Consider the following 20,156-nt stretch of genomic DNA (forward strand, 5'->3'; position numbering starts at 1 on the left):
TCTGCAGCAGGCTACGTGTGCTACACACTGCTGAGCTCGACTGCCTGAAGCTGCAGCCATCAAGGGAGAAGGAGGCTGGTCTGTGAATCGGGAGCAAAGAATTGCAGGCGAGGCGAGGCGAGGCTCCCGCCAGCCTCGGTAAACGTGAGAGAGAGAGAGAGCGACCACTGGCAGGGACTTTGCCTTCCTGCTGTCATCTTCCTCCCTCTCTCTCTCTCTCTCTCTCTTTCGCCCTCTCTCTCTCTCTCTCCCCTTCTTTCTCTCTCTCTCTCTCCCCCCACACCGCCCACCATCTCCACTCCCTATCTACCCCTGGCCCCCTTGTCTCTTAGAAGCAGAAAAGCCAAACTCTCAAGCCGGGCTTCGTACCCACCAGATGAGGCAAATAGCCTTTTCTCTACAGCAGCCGCACAGTAGCCGCAATGATGCGGGGAGTGGGAGGGAGGCGGTGGGGAGAGGGAAAAGGGGCTGCTCTGCTGGAAGCTGTCACTTTACACACAGGCCGGTTTCTATTCAGCTTCTGATCAAAGCATAGCCTGGCAGAGAATGTCGATTTGAGAAGCCCCAGGACAAAATAATCTCATTTACAAGCTCGGGCAGTAGAACTTTCGTTGTTTTCAATTTCTGTTTTTTTTAAAAAAACACACATTTCTGAGACAACAGCTTTCTCGCCGTTTGAAAGAGATTTTTGAGCAAATGATTTTTTTTTTCTTGGTGGGGGAGGGAGGGGGGTATGAAAATTCAGGGAGCGGAGGGGACTGCATCAAGGAAGCTCTAACCAAGGCTTGACAATGTAAAGTAGCAATCTGCTCATACACACACAGAGTCAGGGAACATGGTACCAGACTCAGAATCAGCCAGACCGAGAGCCACACTCGAACTTTTGAGTACAGGGAACATGTAAACTGTCCAAAGTATTTGTGATGCAGCGTGTCATATGTTGCATGGGAAGAGACTTGTTTTTTTTATGACCATCTAAAGCATATTTGGAGGAGGCTGTTTCTCTTTATCTCCAGCTGTACTGAACTGTACAGTGAATCTCCTCCCCAGCTCTGCTGTACAGTGTGTCTTACTGAGGTCCAGTCCCACTTTCACTGACTCTCACTGGGGTACGGGTTCCACAGACACTGACTCTCACTGGGGTACGGGTTCCACAGACACTGACTCTCACTGAGGTCCAGTCCCACAGACACTGACTCTCACTGGGGTACAGTCCCACAGACACTGACTCTCACTGAGGTCCAGTCCCACAGACACTGACTCTCACTGGGGTACAGTCCCACAGACACTGACTCTCACTGGGGTACAGTCCCACAGACACTGACTCTCACTGGGGTACGGGTCCCACAGACACTGACTCTCACTGGGGTACGGGTTCCACAGACACTGACTCTCACTGGGGTACAGTCCCACAGACACTGACTCTCACTGGGGTACGGGTCCCACAGACACTGACTCTCACTGGGGTACGGGTCCCACAGACACTGACTCTCACTGGGGTACGGGTTTCACAGACACTGACTCTCACTGGGGTACGGGTTTCACAGACACTGACTCTCACTGGGGTACGGGTTTCACAGACACTGACTCTCACTGGGGTATGGGTTTCACAGACACTGACTCTCACTGGGGTACGGGTTTCACAGACACTGACTCTCACTGGGGTACCATCCCACAGACACTGACTCTCACTGGGGTACGGGTCCCACAGACACTGACTCTCACTGGGGTACGGGTTTCACAGACACTGACTCTCACTGGGGTACGGGTTTCACAGACACTGACTCTCACTGGGGTACGGGTTTCACAGACACTGACTCTCACTGGGGTATGGGTTCCACAGATACGGACTCTTGCTGGGGTATGGGTTTCACAGACACTGACTCTCACTGGGGTACAGTCCCACAGACACTGACTCTCACTGGGGTACAGTCCCACAGACACTGACTCTCACTGAGGTCCAGTCCCACAGACACTGACTCTCACTGGGGTACAGTCCCACAGACACTGACTCTCACTGGGGTACAGTCCCACAGACACTGACTCTCACTGGGGTACAATCCCACAGACACTGACTCTCACTGGGGTATGGGTTCCACAGATACGGACTCTCACTGGGGTATGGGTTCCACAGACACTGACTCTCACTGGGGTACGGGTTTCACAGACACTGACTCTCACTGGGGTATGGGTTCCACAGATACGGACTCTCACTGGGGTACGGGTTTCACAGACACTGACTCTCACTGGGGTATGGGTTCCACAGACACGGACTCTCACTGGGGTTCAGTTCTAGGGGCACTGACTTTAACTAGGGTATAGTTCTACAGACACTGACTCTCACTGGGGTTCAGTTCTAGGGGCACTGACTTTAACTAGGGTATAGTTCTACAGACACTGACTCTCACTGGGGTTTGTAAGAACATAAGAAATAGGAGCAGGAGTAGACCATACGGCCCCTCGAGCCTGCTCCGCCATTCAATCAGATCATGGCTGATCTTCAACCTCAACTCCACTTTCCCGCCTGATCCCCATATCTCTTGATTCCCTTAATGTCCAAAAATCTGACGATCTCAGTTTTGAATATATTCAACGACTCATCATCCACAGCTCCCTGGGGTAGAGAATTCCAAAGATTCACAACCCTGAGTGAAGAAATTCCTCCTCATCTCAGTCTTAAATGGCTGACCCCTTATCTTGAGACTATGCCCCCTAGTTCTAGACTCTCCAGCCAGGGGAAACATCCTCTCAGCATCTACCCTGTCAAGCCCTCTCAGAATCTTATATGTTTCAATGAGATCACCTCTCATTCTTCTGAACTCCAGAGAGTAAGACCATAAGAGATAGGAGCAGGAGTAGGCCATTCAGCCCCTCGAGCCTGCTCCACCATTTAATGAGATCATGGCTGATCTGATTTTTACCTCAACTCCACTTTCCCGCCCTTTCCCCGTATCCTTTGACTCCCTTGCTGATCAAAAATTTGTCAAACTCAGCCTTGAATGTATTCAATGACTCAGCCTCCACAGCTTTTTGGGGCAAAGAATTCCAAAGAATCACGACCCTCTGGGAGAAGAAATTCCTTCTAATTTCCGTCTTAAACAGGTGACCCCTTATTCTGAGGTCGTGCCCCCTAGTTTTAGATTCCCCCATGAGGGGGAACATCATCAGCTGCTTCATCAATGACCTTCCCTCCATCATAAGGTCAGAAATGGGGATGTTTGCTGATGATAGCACAGTGTTCAGTTCCATTCACAACCCCTCAGATAATGAAGCAGTCCGAGCCTGCATGCAGCAAGACCTGGACAACATCCAGGCTTGGGCTCATAAGTGGCAAGTAACATTTGCGCCAGATAAGTGCCAGGCAATGACCATCTCCAACAAGAGAGAGTCTAATCACCTCCCCTTGACATTCAACGGCATTACCATCGCTGAATCCCCCACCATCAACATCCTGGGGGTCACCATTGACCAGAAACTTAACTGGACCAGCCATATAAATACCGTGGCTACGAGAGCAGGTCAGAGGCTGGGTATTCTGCGGCGAGTGACTCACCTCCTGACTCCCCAAAGCCTTTCCACCATCTACAAGGCACAAGTCAGGAGTGTGATGGAATACTCTCCACTTGCCTGGATGAGTGCAGCTCCAACAACACTCAAGAAGCTCGACACCATCCAAGATAAAGCAGCCCGCTTGATTGGCACCCCATCCACCACCCTAAACATTCACTCCCTTCACCACCGGCGCACTGTGGCTGCAGTGTGCACCATCCACAGGATGCACTGCAGCAACTCGCCAAGGCTTCTTCGACAGCACCTCCCAAACCCGCGACCTCTACCACCTAGAAGGACAAGGGCAGCAGGCGCATGGGAACAACACCACCTGCACGTTCCCCTCCAAGTCACACACCATCCCGACTTGGAAATATATCGCCGTTCCTTCATTGTCGCTGGGTCAAAATCCTGGAACTCCCTTCCTAACAGCACTGTGGGAGAACCGTCACCACACGGACTGCAGCGGTTCAAGAAGGTGGCTCACCACCACCTTCTCGAGGGCAATTAGGGATGGGCAATAAATGCCGGCCTTGCCAGCGACGCCCACATCCCGTGAACGAATAAAAAAAATTAAAAAAAAATCCTCTCAGCATCTACCCTATCGAGTCCCCTCAGAATCTTATATGTTTCAATAAGATCTCCTCTCAAACTCCAATGAGTATAGACCCAACCTGTTCAATCTTTCCTCATAAGACAACCCTTCCATACCCGGAAACAACCTAGTGAACCTTCTCTGAACTGCCTCCAATGCAAGTATGTCCTTCCTTAAATAAGGGCACCAGAACTGTACGCAGTACTCCAGGTGTGGTCTCACCAGCACCCTGTACAGTTGTAGCATGACTTCCCTGCTTTTATACTCCATCCCTGTAGAAATAAAGGCCAATATTCCGTTTGTCTTCCGGATTACCTGCTGCACCTGTATGTTGACTTTTTGTGTTTCATGTACGAGGACACCCAGATCCCTCTGTACCGCAGCATTTTGTGGTATTTCTCCATTCAAATAATATTTTGCTTTTTTATTTTTCCTCCCAAAGTGCATATCTTCACATTTTCCCACATTATATTCCATCTGCCAAATTTTTGCCCATTCGCTGAACCTGTCAATATCCCTTTGCAGACACTTTGTGTCCTCATCACAACTTGCTTTTCCACCTATCTTTGTATCATCAGCAAATTTGGCCACAAGACACTCTGTTCCTTCATCCAAGTCAGTGATATATATTGTAAATAGTTGAGGCCCCAGCACTGAGCCCTGCTGCACCCCACTAGTTACAGATTGCCATTTTGAAAATGACCCTTTTATCCCGACTCTTTGTTTTCTGTTAGTTAGCCAATCCTCTATCCATGCCAGTATATTAACCCAACACCATGAGCTCTTATCTTGTGCAGTAATCTTTTATGTGGCATCTTATCGAATGCCTTTTGGAAATCCAAATATACTGCATCCATTGGTTCCCCTTTATCCACCCTGTCCGTCACTTCCTCAAAGAACTCTGATAAATTTGTCAGACACGATTTCCCCTTCATAAAACCATGTTGACTCTCCTTGATTGTATTATGAGTCTCCAAATGTCCTGCTACTACTTCCTTAATAATGGATTCTAACATTTTCCCAATGACAGATGTTAGGCTAACTGGTCTATAGTTACCTGCTTTCTGTCTCATTCCCTTCTTGAATAAGGGTGTTACGTTTGTGGTTTTCCAATCCGCTGGGACCTTTCCAGAATCTAGTGAATTCTGGAAGATTACAACCAATGCATCCACTATCTCTGTAGCCACTTTCTTTAAGACCCTCGGATGCAAGCCATCAGGTCCAGGGGACTTGTCAGCCTTTAGACCCTTTAGTTTACCTAGTACTTTTTCTCTAGTGATAGTGATTGTTTTTATTCCTCCCTCCCCTTTGCCCCTTGATTTTCTACTATCATTGGTATGTTATTAGTGTCTTCTCCTGTGAAGACAGATACAAAATATCTGTTCAATTCCTTTGCCATTTCCATGTTTTCCATTATTATCTCCCCAGTCTCATCCTCTAAGGGACCAATGTTTACTTTAGCTACCCTCTTCCTTTTTATATACTTGTAGAAGCTTTTACTGACAGTTTTTATATTTCTTGCTAGTTTACTCTCATAATTTATTTTCTCCCTCTTTATTATTCTTTTGGTCATCCTTTGCTGGTTTTTAAAGTATGAGTATGGGCCCATTCTACTCAATCTCTCCTCACAGGACAACCCTCTCATCCCAGGAATCAATCTAATGAACCTTTGTTGCACCGCCTCTAGGGCAAGTATATCCTTCCTTAGATAAGGAGACCAAAACAGTACACAGTACTCTGGGTGAGGTCTCACCAAAGCCCTGTACAATTGCAGCCAGACTTCCTTACTCTTATACTCCAACCCCCTTGCAATAAAGGCCAACATACCATTTGCCTTCCTAATTGCTTGCACGATTTCCCTTTTATAAAACCATGTTGACTCTGCCTAATTTTATAATGATTTTCTAAGTGCCCTGTTACCATGTTCCGATAGCTGATGTCAGGCTAACTGGCCTGTAGCTCCCTGTTTTCTCTCTCCCTCCTTTCTTGAATAGACCATAGACACTGACTCTTACTGGGGCACAGTGCCACAGACACTGACTCTCAACGCGGTTCAGTTCCACAGACACTGACTCTCACTGGGGTACAGTCCCACAGACATTGACTCTCACTGGGGTACAGTCCCACAGACACGGACTCTCACTGGGGTACAGTCCCACAGACACTGACTCTCACTGGGGTACAGTCCCACAGACACTGACTCTCACTGGGGTACAGTCCCACAGACACTGACTCTCACTGGGGTACAGTCCCACAGACACTGACTCTCACTGGGGTACAGTCCCACAGACACTGACTCTCTCTGGGGTACAGTTCCACAGACACTGACTCTCCCTGGGGTACAGTTCCACAGACACTGACTCTCCCTGGGGTACAGTCCCACAGACACTGACTCTCTCTGGGGTACAGTTCCACAGACACTGACTCTCACTGGGGTACAGTCCCACAGACACTGACTCTCACTGGGGTACAGTCCCACAGACACTGACTCTCACTGGGGTACAGTCCCACAGACACTGACTCTCACTGGGGTACAGTCCCACAGACACTGACTCTCACTGGGGTACAATCCCACAGACACTGACTCTCACTGGGGTACAGTTCCAAAGTGCAGTTCCACTTGACCTTTCTCCATGTGTGAATATTGACTCTTGAGTGTCAGCTGGCTGTTGGTATCAGGAGAGCCTGACTGTATCTTTGACTGGTACACGCGCATGATCACACGCACACACACATTCCAAGAGGTGTCAGTGGCGTCAGGAGCACCGAGGCTGGGGGTGGAACCTAATCACCTCCCGATGGAGGGGGTTAGCTAACTGAACACCGACTGCAGATGGCAATGGGGGCGTTCCGATTCTGTCCAGCCCAGTACCAGACCGACCGAAGCCAGCTCAGATCACAGAGCACCGATCTCTTCATAAATCACTGTCGGTCTGGTTCTCAGTGCCACTCCTGAGCAGCTAACCTGCCGCTAACACACAGGTGCCCATCTGCAGGCTTCTCCCACCCAGAGCAAAGTACTGCTCCACGGACATCTGACATGACACGGATATAATTTCAACCACATCTGAGCACTGGAATCTGCCCTGTGACCTAGAGTCTCGTTTGTATAGTTCCGACTCCTGGAGCACTGGAATCTGTCCCGTTTACATCCCTAGGCAGATTTCAGAGCACCCAGTGGGACGGTACGGTTTGCATGTAACGGCTGCTGTAAGTGTACGAATTGCGTCTTTCGTTTCCTGGCCTTGCCCCCATCACCGAGAGAGAAAGAAACCCCCACAGCAGCCAGTCATTCACACTCCTGCTCCAGTACCCGCGGAGGCACCTCCTCGTCGGGCTCTTCCGGAGTGAGCTGTACCCCATCGCAGCACAGTCAGGGGCTGCATTGGAGGGGAGGGGTGCAAATCAGTGACCGTGCGCTGGTAAAAGTAAAACCCAGCGCTGGTTCCAAATAAATTACATTAACGCACACAGACCCCCAAATATTGCATCATACACAACAAAACAACTTGCATTTATATAGCACCTTTAAGATAGTAAAACATCCCAAGGTGCTTCACAGGAACGATTATCAAACAATCTGACACTGAGCCACATAAGTAGATATTAGGAGAGGCGACCAAAAGCTTGGTCAAAGAGGTAGATTTTAAGGAGCGACTTAAAAGGAGGAGAGAGAGAGAGAGAGGCAGAGAGGGGCCGCTGAACACGCAGGGACGCTGGACACTTACAGGAAAGTGAGGTAGTGAGACTTGGCCGTTGGCCTTGACGCTGCGATGCATTTCCCGCTGTTGCTGCTTCTTAAGGCGGTATGGAGGGATCCCATCACTGCAACAAAAAAAAATAGGTCAAACAGAACGTGAGATGAGTCCGAGAGGGCGTAACGTAAAGTCCCACGGGTCACCAAGAGCGGAGCAGGCCTCAGGCCTCAGGCCTCCCCCTCCTCCCAGAACACATCCCCAGTTCTTCACTGCCTGTGTTGACCTGCTCCTCCCGTGCCTGTCAATTTCAGGTTAGTTTCAAGTGGCAGAGATTGCTGCAATCACATTCAAACCTGCTCCTCAATCACAGAGCCCGGCCCAGAAAAAAAAAGGACAGTTCAACGCCTGCAAACGGACAGATCCCGTAAACCAATTCTTAAAGGGGGTGCGCTCCTTCATCGTGGGATGTTCACCGGCCCCCCGCCTCCTCCCCCACTGCCCTGATATCATTGCCGACCTCCCTTTTCCGTGCTTTACAACCGCTGAAGTCTAGGCCAGACCCCAGGGTGCAGGTTTTGGCTTCCACCCTTCTATTTGCTGGCCCCCCCAATGTTTAGTTACCCCCAGGGCCCCTCACTGACTGCACCCCAGAGGCCCCTGCCACAGTCCCACTGAGCTGGCCAGCCACCAGAGGTCATGCGAGAGCAGTATGGGATAAACATGCTGTCGCTGATGTCGGCTGTGGCTCAGTGGGTAGCACACTCGCCTCGGAGTCAGAAGGGCCCGGGTTCGAGTCCCACTCCAGAGACTTCAGCATAAAATCTTGGCCGATGCCAGTACAGAGGGAGTGCTGCAATGTTGGAGGAGACCTTAAACCGAGGCCCCATCTGCCCTCTCAGGTGGACGTAAAAGATTCCCTGGCACTATTCGAAGAAGAGCAGGGGAGTTCTCCCCGGTGTCCTGGTCAAGCTTTATCCCCCAACAAACAACACTAAAAAACAGATTATCTGGTGATTATCACATTGGGTTTGTGGGATCTTGCTATGTGCAAATTGGCTGCTGTGTTTCCTACATTAGAACAGTGATTACATTTCAAGAAGTACTTCATTGGCTGTAAAGCGCTTTGGGACATCCTGAGGTCATGAAAGGCGCTGTATAAATGCAAGTCATTCTTTCCTTTGTTTTTTGCTGTTTCTGTCCCACAATAAAAGGGCCGCCCGCTCTCCCTCCCGAGGATTTGCCCCGCCCGCTCTCCCCCCGAGGATTTGCCCCGCCCGCTCTCCCCCCCGAGGATTTGCCCCGCCCGCTCTCCCCCCGAGGATTTGCCCCGCCCGCTCTCCCCCCCGAGGATTTGCCCCGCCCGCTCTCCCCCCGAGGATTTGCCCCGCCCGCTCTCCCCCCGAGGATTTGCCCCGGCCGCTCTCCCTCCCGAGGATTTGCCCCGCCCGCTCTCCCTCCCGAGGATTTGCCCCGCCCGCTCTCCCCCCCCTGAGGATTTGCCCCGCCCACTCTCCCCCCAATAATTTGCCTCGCCCGCTCTCCCCCCCGAGGATTTGCCCCGCCCGCTCTCCCCCCCCCTGAGGATTTGCCCCACCCGCTCTCCCCCCCCCCCCCCGAGGATTTGCCCCACCCGCTCTCCCCAAGATAAACCCTGCCCGGCCTCCCCTCGGGCACCATCCTTCCTCGTGATGGTAAGTCCACCTTGTTGCCCAGAGTGTGTCACCACCAGGATATTGAACATTTAAAAATACATTGGGGGTCAAATTCAACTCCGGCAAGGGGGGAGGGGGGGGGGGGCGGGAGGGGGGATGGGGTGCGAAACTGGAGGGGGGCCCAACTTTCTTCCCCTCAAGGAAAAGGCAAATAACTCAGCTGATTAAAATTGACGTTGCCCACTTGAAATAACACTGAGTTTAACAATTGACAAAAGCTGCCTTAATCCAAGGATCTCGTGCCAACTACCTGCCAGACACCAACCTCCATCTCAATATCTTTTGAGTCCGAGCGAGATTCATTGGTGTCACCGGGAGTTCAGCAAAGTGGGGATGTGAAATTGTTCACACTGCTGCAGAGCTATCCAAACCCGTGTTTGGAAAAAAAACTCAGTGGGACGCGCAACGAACGGCTCAAAAATCTGCACCCTCCACAATGGTGATCGGAATATTCCCGCTGGGCTGTGCTCACCCACAAAAATAACCGTTTCTGAAAGACGCCAGGTCAGCGGTACAATTACACCCGTCCCACCCTGTCCAAACTCGGGATGTAACCGGACAGAGTACTCTCAGTTGGACCTCACCAGGGTAAAGGACAGCGGTTCCCGATCTGCAGGGATAGTGGTGATGTGTGTGAGCCACCAAAGTGATAACTTTATCGAATCACAGAATAGTTACAGCACGGATGGAGGCCATTCAGCCCATCGTGTCCGTGCCGGCTCTTTGTAAGAGCAATCCAGTTAGTTCCATTCCCCTGCAAATTTTTTCCCTTCAAGTATTTATCCAATTCCTTTTTGAAAGCCATGATTGAATCTGCCTCCACCACCCTTTCAGGCAGCGCATTCCAGATTATAACTACTCGCTGCGTAAAAAAGTTTTTCCTCATGTCGCCTTTGGTTTTTTTTTGCCAATCACCTTAAATCTGTGTCCTCTGGTTCTCGACCCTTCTGCCAATGGGAACGGTTTCTCTTTATTTACTTTATCCAAACCCTTCATGACTTTGAAAACTTCTATCAAATCGCCTCTTAGCCTTTTCTGCTCTAAGCTCTGCTCTATAAATTTGCAGGGCTACGGGGAAAGAGCGGGGGAATGGGACTAACTGGACTGCTCTTACAAGGGGCCGGCACGGGTTCGATGGGCGAAATGCCCTCCCCTTCCGTGCTGTAACCATTCTCTGATTCTAAGGAGAACAACCCCAGCTTCTCCAGTCTATCCACATCCCAATGCGTTAAAAGGCAACACCGGGCAATACACTGAAAGTCTATCAGTTTGGGGCAGATTTTTTTTTCTTTCCCTGTAACCAAGTAAGCCCTGTGAGCACTGCCTGATGACTCTGAAGTGGAAATAATCTCAGGCTTTTCGGGCCTACCATCCCCCCCCTCCGCCCACCCTAAAAACCAAGCCGAGCAGTTTTATGTTTCAGATCAGCTATCCTGGCGTGGTGTTTTTTAAGTAAGTCTTTAAACTTAGCAGTTTCTGGCTGCTATTGATTTTAATGTTGCAGGCACCAATCAACTGCCATCTAAAGAGGCCCAATTATCTAACCGTTTAAGACCCAGATGTGCCTGACCTGGGTCTGATGCAGTTCCACTGCTGCTTTGAAAGGCTCAGAACTCATGCGCATATGCGCTGACATCTTCCTTTGGCAGCCCTTCTGAACGCAAGCCTCTGATCTTGCCAACATCAAAAAGCCTGGTTTGTAAGATAAGGTAATGTTTGAAGTTTGCACAGCAGGCCTGCCCCTGCGTCAAAAAACCAAATCCATAAATAAGATATAAGCGAGAGAGAAGAGAGGGGAAAAAAAAAATCAGCTCTTGCCTTTCCTGATTATCGAGAAGAGAAATCTACATCGCACCTTATTTTAAACAGGAAAGTAAACTCTGATCTGAGAGATTGTCTCCGCATTTCATTTATGCCTGTGTTAAAAGTGCCTCTACTTGTTAATTCGACCTAGTTTTGCCTTCTGTTAACAAACCTCTTCCCCCCCGCCCCCCCCGCACCACAGAAACAAACACAGACTGTGATCGCCAGCCCTGTTTGTGTGAATTACTCATTTCTTGCTGCTCATCTTTTGGCCGTTAAACAATTTTTTTTTAAATTATGAAAAAGCATTTTTATTTTTTTGGTTTCACTCCTCGCCCGCTCCAAACAGACCATAACACAGCAGGTGTCACATGTGCAATAGCGTGAAGTTTGCAAATCTGGCTTTTTGCAGGGGGGCGGTGGGGGGGTAAACTTCTCGATTTAATTCTCCAGTTCAGCTGTTGACAAAGTAGCGTTGCAGATCACTGCAGGCAGGCTCTCATTTACAAGTTGCAAAGAGCAAACCGCAGCAAACCCTTATATATTTAGAAAAAGAGAGAACAAGGAAAACATGCATTTCAATAGGGCCTTATCACATCTCCCAGAAACATCTCAAAGCACTCCAGAGACAATGACTTACTTTGAACTCCCACCACTGTTGTTATGTAGACAAACAAGACAATCAATGAGCGCACAGCAAGATCCCAGAAAAAAGCAACGCGATTAATGGCCAGTTCATGTGTTTTATTTTTGGGTGGTACTGGTTGAGGGAGGAATGTTTAACCAGGGCACTCCTTGAGCAGGGCTTATGGGATCTTTTAACGTCCGCCCTGAATCACCGGCACAGGCCAGGTGAGCGAGGCCTCGGTTTAATTCTTCATCCTGGGACGGTGCCTCTGACAACGTCGCACTCCCTCAGTACTGCGCTGGAGCGTCAGCCTCGATTATAAGTTCGGGGTCCTGCAGTGGGGAGGGGGAGGGGGAGGGGGTTTTAATCTGACTGTGTGGAAGTTGGCTGTTTGCAGGCCAGGCCAGCAAATAAAGGGTTAAGCAGGTTTGCCTTTTTACATTTTGTTGGGGGGTGTGGAGGAGGAGGAGGCCAGAACTGCCCAGCATTTAAGGAAAGGTATTTAGCACACCCGGCCCTGTTTGCTTTCACACTGTAATGCAGGTCCCTGGAACTACGCGCGGTATAAAGATTATACGCAGGCAGGGACTGGAAGCTTTCCTGAATGGACATTAATCGCTGATGGAACCAAGTGCTCTCCAAAAACAAAAAAAACAAGCAAAGATGAAATCCAATTTTTCAATAAATTGTTTCCCCCTTTTAAAAAAAAGTAAGACACACCAGGAAGTGGGGTCATGTGTCGCTGAAGCCAAGTCCCTACTCACCCCTCCCTGTCCAGCAGAAATAGATCTCCATCAGTTTAATCAACCAAGTTTCACTCAGCTCCTCTCAGCCAAGACTGGCCGTCTATTGTGTAATCAGGAAACCAGCGAGGTTCTTTTCAAACGCTGCTTTACAGGCATCTCCCATTCACTCCAGCAAGTCATTTTCAAAGCAGCCTGCAACCCTCTTATCCCCATCTCCCTGCACCCCCCAGCCCCCCCCCTGCCAACCTTCCCTTCCCTTAAGCTCCCCTAGACTAACAATAGACTGAAAGCGATTCAGCTAAGCCTTTCATCCACAATACACTTTATTTCTCGGCTCTCTGCTCTCAGCTGTACGGATCTACCACTGGCACTGCCGCAAAGGATTCTAATCCTGGCCTTTTCCGATCCCAGCTGACCCAGTCCCCAGTCCAGAAATGACAAACGCTCTGAAACGCTCTCAACACACGATCCCACTAAACTGGAGCCAGTTAAAAAAAACCAGCTCCATCTATTTCAGAGTGCCTTTTGTTAGGTGCCAGGTTGTCTCCTTTAGTGTGTGTGTGTGTGTGTGTGTGTGTGTATGGGTGTGTACGTATGTATGCATGCAGGTGTGATGTTTGTATGTATACAGATCTGATACTTATATGTGCGTTTTTGTGTGTCTGTGTGTATGTACGCGCATGGATGTATTTGTGTATATTTATGTAAATGTGTGCACCCATGTGTGTGTACATGTGTGTATGTATGTGTGGCTTCTATTTTTTCCACACAGTATGTTTTGTAAGAAAAAGTTTGGCATAGCCTTGGGCCTAGTTTGCTGTCCTGGAGCCTGGCCAAATATTTCACATTATTTAAAGGATACACACACATACACACTCACATACACACACTCTCTCACACACACTCACACTCACACACTCTCTCTCACACACATACACACACACACTCTCTCACACACATACACTCTCTCACACACATACACACTCATACACACACACACTCTCACACACACACTCTCACACACACACACACACACACTCTCTCTCACACACATACACACACACACTCTCTCACACACATACACACACACACTCTCTCACACACATACACTCTCTCACACACATACACACTCACATACACACACTCTCTCACACACACACACACACACTCACACACACACACACACACACATATATACACTCTCACACATACACACACATATACACACTCACACACACTCATACACACACACACTCACACATATACACACACTCACATATACACACACTCACACACACACTCATACACACATACATACACACACACATATACACACTCACACACACATACACACACTCACATATACACACTCTCACACACACACACACACTCACATATACACACTCTCACACACACTCACATATACACTCTCACACACACATATACACACTCTCACACACACACTCACATATACACACTCTCACACACACACTCACACACACACTCACATATACACACTCTCACACACACACTCACATATACACACTCTCACACACACATATACACACTCACACACACTCTCACACACACACTCACATATACACACTCTCACACACACATATACACACTCTCACACACACTCACATATACACACTCACACACACACTCACACACACACTCACATATACACACTCTCACACACACACTCACATATACACACTCTCACACACACATATACACACTCTCACACACACTCACATATACACACTCACACACACACTCACACACACACTCACATATACACACTCTCACACACACACTCACATATACACACTCTCACACACACACTCACATATACACACTCACATATACACACTCTCACACACACATATACACACTCACATATACACACTCTCACACACACATATACACACTCTCACACACACTCACATATACACACTCTCACACTCACATATACACACTCTCACACTCACACACACACTCACATATACACACTCTCACACACACACACACACACACACACACAAAACGATAAACACGTTTATGAAATTCTTCTCCACATTACGGAGAGCCGCACTGTACCTGTACATTCCAGTGCCCGTGTTTGCCATTCCCACTGGGGAAGGCCCCACTTCAGAATTGCATTTTATTCCTGAGGAATTTTAGTAGTGCAGTTGTTTGATGGCAGATGCTGCTTAAGAAGTGCATGACTTGTCATTCTTAACCAAAAGGATACAAGGAAAACCTTCCACCTGCATCAAACAGAAAGTGTTTGAAGAATTCTCTGGGTTATACGGTGGTGTTATACATTCTCACTCCCAAATTCTCACCCTGACCCTTACAGCAACAACCATGCTTTCTTTTAAATGGCTTAATTTCAGTCACAATGATTTTTTTTACAGTAGTATTTCCCCCCGGCCCCCCCTCTCCTGACGGCATTGGGTGGGGGGGGGGAGGCTGAATCATGGGCCTCGTGCCCCCCCACAGCCACTCTTTGTGTGTCAGCTTAGACAGAGAGTGTCGACATGATATTCGGCCACATTGGGCATCACAGTGCAGCTGCCACAGGCTCACACTTTGCTGGCTGATTCTTGCCCCCTGCCCCAGCTGAGAGGCCTTTTGTAGCCCCCTCCCTCAACCCCCCGCCCCACACACACACACACACTGCTTCGCTGACTGAGAGCAGCAGCCCCAACACAGACTGGAGGTCAAGACTGGGATCCCCCTGGTCTATTATCATAGAATGTTACAGCACAGCAGGAGGCCATTCGGCCCATTGTGCCTGTGCCGGCTCTTTGACAGAGCTATCCCATTAGTCCCACACCCCTGCCCTTTCCCCATAGCCCTGTTAATTTTTCTCCATCTATGTGTTTATCCAATTCCCTTTTGAAAGTTATTATTGAATCTGCTTCCACCGCCCTTTCGGGCAGCGCATTCCAGATCATAACAACTCGCTGCATAAAAAAAAATGTTTCCTCATGCCTCTGGTTCTTTTGCCAATTACCTTTAATCTGTGTCCTCTGGTTACCGACTCTACTGCCACTGGACACAGTTTCTCCTTATTTACTCTATCAAAACCCTTCATAATTTTGAACATCTCTATCAAATCTCCCCTTAACCTTCTCTGCTCGAAGGAGAACGACCCCAGCTTCTCCAGTCTCTCCATGTAACTGAAGTCCCTCATCCCTGGTACCATTCTAGTAAATCTCCTCTGCACCCACTCCAAAGCCTTGACATCTTTCCTAAAGTGTGGTGCCCAGAATTGGCCACAATATTCCAGCAGGGGTCTATCCAGTGATTTATAAAGATTTAGCATAACTTTCCTGCTATTGTACTCTACACCTCTATTTATAAAGCCCAGGATCCTCTAAAGCAGTTTCTCCTTATTTACTCTGTCAAAACCCCTCGTGATTTTGAACACCTCTATCAAATCTCCCCTTAACCTTCTCTTCTCCAAGGAGAACAACCCCAGTTTCTCCAGTCCATGGACAGCCTCTGTTCCGTCCAGCCATTTTGCTGTGTGCACATGTGGCGCCCTCACTGCTGTGATTAATCCTCACTAGACTCTGGAGCTGCATCTCCCTTAGAAACTTTGATGACTTTACACCCAGTTAATGCAGTAAATCTCATGTCAGACTGAATCCAGATCAAGTCTTGACAGTGTAAGCTTCCCCCACTCAGTTTCCCACAGTGCCAGTCAGAGGCCCTGTCACCTCTGACCTCACCTCTGGTCTCTGGGCAACAAGAGGCAGTATTGAGGTGGGGCCATGCCCTCTGCACTCAAGTGCCCAACTGAGTCAAATGGAAACAGTGCCACTCCTGGAGTCAATCTAACGGATACCAGTGTAAATATGGACAACCTTGGGCTGGAGTGATCCCACCAGAGTGACACCAAGTACCAGTGTAAATAAGAGCAGTAACTATCTATGGGTTGCCTCCCCCCACCTCTCACCCTGAAGATACTGACCCAATATGGGCACAGATCCATGAGCAGCGAACAATTCCTGCTCTATTACACCACTGGTCATCATTTATCTGGGAGCCCAGACAGCGAGGTTCAGACAGATAACTGAGGGGCAATCACTGCTGAACCTGATCCTGTCTCTTCTGACACTTAAATACCCACACACATAGACAGGCGCACACACACACATAGGCAGACACGCACCCACACACACACCCATAGACAGGCGCACACACACACACACACGCACACACATATAGACAGACACACACATATACATAGACAGGCGCGCGCGCGTGCACACACACACACAGACAGGAGCACACACACACATACAGACAGGCGGACACACACACACACACACACACACCCAGACAGACACACACACACATAGACAGGCACGCGCACACACACACCCATAGACAGACACACACCCAGACACAGACAGGCGCACACACACACACCCACACACACACATAAACACCCAAACACACACATAGACAGACAGACAGACAGACAGACACACACACAGATCCACACATACACACACCCATAGACAGACACCTGCACATACACCCACACACATAGACAGACACCCAAACTCACAGACAGACACACACAGACACCCGCATACATAGGCAGACACCCGCACACACACCTACAGACAGACACACACACCCACACATAGACAGACAGACAAACACACACACAAAGAGAGACACCCACGCACACGCATACACATAGACAGGCACCCATAAACACACCCGCACAAATAGATAGACACCCACACACAGAGATACCCACACACAGACACACACCTACAGACTGACACACCCACACACCATAGACAGACATCTGCACACACACCACTCTCACACACAGAGAGACACCCACACACACACACCACACTCATAGACAGACAGCAAAACAAAGATACACACACATACATATACACACACCAGAACAAACACATACATCCCCACACACAGACACCCACCCACACAACTAACAACCCCCTCCTGAGACTGTGGACACCTAGGTCCATTGTAGCTCCCTCGCCACCAAACCAGAAACCATCTCTCCCTTTAGCCCCATAACCAGAGTCACAGGGTTTGGGAGCATTCCCGGTGCGTAAAGTGGAGCATCAGAAGGGCGGAGACCTGCGGATTGTGTGTTTCAGCTGCTCTCCCGGTCCAGTGAGAACCAAGGGATCAGTCGTGTCCTGTGCTCTGAGATCAGGTGACACCAACTCCAGTTATGGAGTTATTGGATTTATTGCGCTGGCTGTTTGGGCTACCTGCTCATTATAACCAGTAGCCTACCAAAGATTTCAGTAGCCCAAGGCATGTGAAGCAAAGAAAGAAAGAACTTGCATTTGTACAGCACCTTTCATGACCACAGGGCGTCCCAAATGCTTTACCACCAATGGAGTAACCTTGAGATATTTTGACCTCCTAAAACCATGATCTGCAGAGATCCCCAGAGAGTCATTAGGTAAATGACTCTGTGTCCCACATTGTCATACAGGCCAGGAAGGTCCCAGCATCGGTCTCTAGTTAGCTAATCTCAAGACCAATTGACCTCCATGTCCTTGGGGTACGGAGACGGAAACTAACCCAGGTTTCTCGCTCCTGTTCAACCCAGTGCTCCATGGTGAGAAGTGCATGTGCGCGGGGAACCAGGATTGGCAGCGATGCCCCCCTCGGTATAATAGCTTGCTAACGCTTCACCGTCTAGTCTCATGCATGAAGAGTAACCATCAGGAATGCACTGCCTGAAAGGGTGGAGGAAAGCGGATTCAATAGTAACTTTCAAAAGGGACTCGGATAAATACTTGAGAAGGAAAACAATTTCAGGGCTATGGGGAAAGAGCAGGGGAATGGGACTAATTGGATAGCTCTTTCAAAGAGCCAGCACAGGCACGATGGGCCGAACGGCATTCTTTTGTGTTGTAAGATTCCTAGGTTGGGGTACTGGTGGGTGACAAATGAGGGTGAAACTGTGCCCCAGCAAGAGCCAGTGCCTTCAGAATAAAGGGAAAAAAATTGGGAAATAAATGATAGTCCATAGACGTTCCAACAACATTACTGAAGTATAGAATTTGTGTCAAACCCAAGACCTGGCCAAAGCTCCACAAGGTGCACATGATGACCTGCTGCAGGTCACTTTACTTTGATCCCAGATGTTTCACCATTTCAAGAGCGGTGGATGGATTGCAAAAGAGGTCCACCCACTACTCATGTGGCTCCAGCTGGATGGCCATTCAATAGTCATTGCCACGAGCAAGTCAGGATGACCTGAAGCCCGGGCTTTTCGCTGCTCCATCAGTGTTTGAAGCCACGTTTTCACTCACATGCAGGAGGCTTGTCCTGAGTATTAGAACAAAGTCAGTGCCTTTGGGACAGGAGGTTGTGGAGAGGGAGGGGGGGTGGGTGCATGACTGGTTGGTTGATGCTTAAATGTTCTCTGAATTGGCCAAGCAAGTCAATCAAAGGCCCACCACCACTTTCTCAGGGCAACTAGGGATGGGGAATAATTATGGCCTTGCCAGTGTCACACACATCCCGAGACATTTACATTGCATCAAAGCTTCAGGCCTAGAATATAATTACGCACATCTGGGGCAGAAAGCCGACTGTGAGTGGATAAACCCTGTCTGGAACAGGCAGGTGCTTTTAGATTAAATGTAAGTAACGTGGAGGCGATTTCAAAGCTTCTACCACATCGTTTCCCCGTGTCTCCACCCGTCAGAGGGAGAAGGCCCAGTCAAATCGGGCCTTGAGGTTATGCCCGTGAGGGAAGCCCCTCAGATTGCAGGATACGACAAGGGGATGCCAGCAGCCTTCAAATGGGTCAGTTGTTTTTTGCTTCAGAACATCAGAAAAGCTGGAGGCCGTCGGGCTAATGTTTTCTGACCACATAGATCACACTGAACCACATAGACCATGCTGAATCACATAAATCACACTGAACCACATGGACCATGCTGAATCACATAAATCACACTGAACCACATGGACCATGCTGAATCACATGGATCACACTGAACCACATGGACCATACTGAACCACATGGACCATACTGAACCGTATGGACCACACTGAACCACATGGACCACACTGAACCACATGGACCACACTGAACCACATGGACCATACTGAACCGTATGGACCACACTGAACCACATGGACCACACTGAACCGTATGGACCATACTGAACCACATGGACCACACTGAACCACATGGACCACACTGAACCGTATGGACCACACTGAACCACACTGAACCGTATGGACCACACTGAACCATATGGACCACACTGAACCATATGGACCACACTGAACCACATGGACCACACTGAACCACATGGACCACAATGAACCGTATGGACCACACTGAACCACATGGACCACACTGAACCACACTGAACCACATGGACC

At 49.1% G+C, this 20,156-nt stretch overlaps 1 protein-coding gene across 5 annotated transcripts in view; it reads right to left on the reverse strand.

Moving 5' to 3' along the window:
- The window catches only part of axin2 (axin 2 (conductin, axil)), a 49,624-nt gene that overhangs the window by 17,459 nt on the left and 12,009 nt on the right, over window positions 1-20,156 (reverse strand). For all 5 annotated transcript variants that reach the window (XM_068003887.1, XM_068003886.1, XM_068003885.1 and 2 more), the window contains exon 4: window positions 7,873-7,969. In XM_068003887.1, coding sequence (XP_067859988.1) covers window positions 7,873-7,969 — 97 coding nt within the window. The remainder of the gene's footprint in view (window positions 1-7,872; window positions 7,970-20,156) is intronic.

The sequence above is a fragment of the Heptranchias perlo genome, chromosome 23 (genome assembly GCF_035084215.1).
Source record: "Heptranchias perlo isolate sHepPer1 chromosome 23, sHepPer1.hap1, whole genome shotgun sequence".
In the NCBI taxonomy this organism is placed as follows: Eukaryota; Metazoa; Chordata; class Chondrichthyes; order Hexanchiformes; family Hexanchidae; genus Heptranchias; species Heptranchias perlo.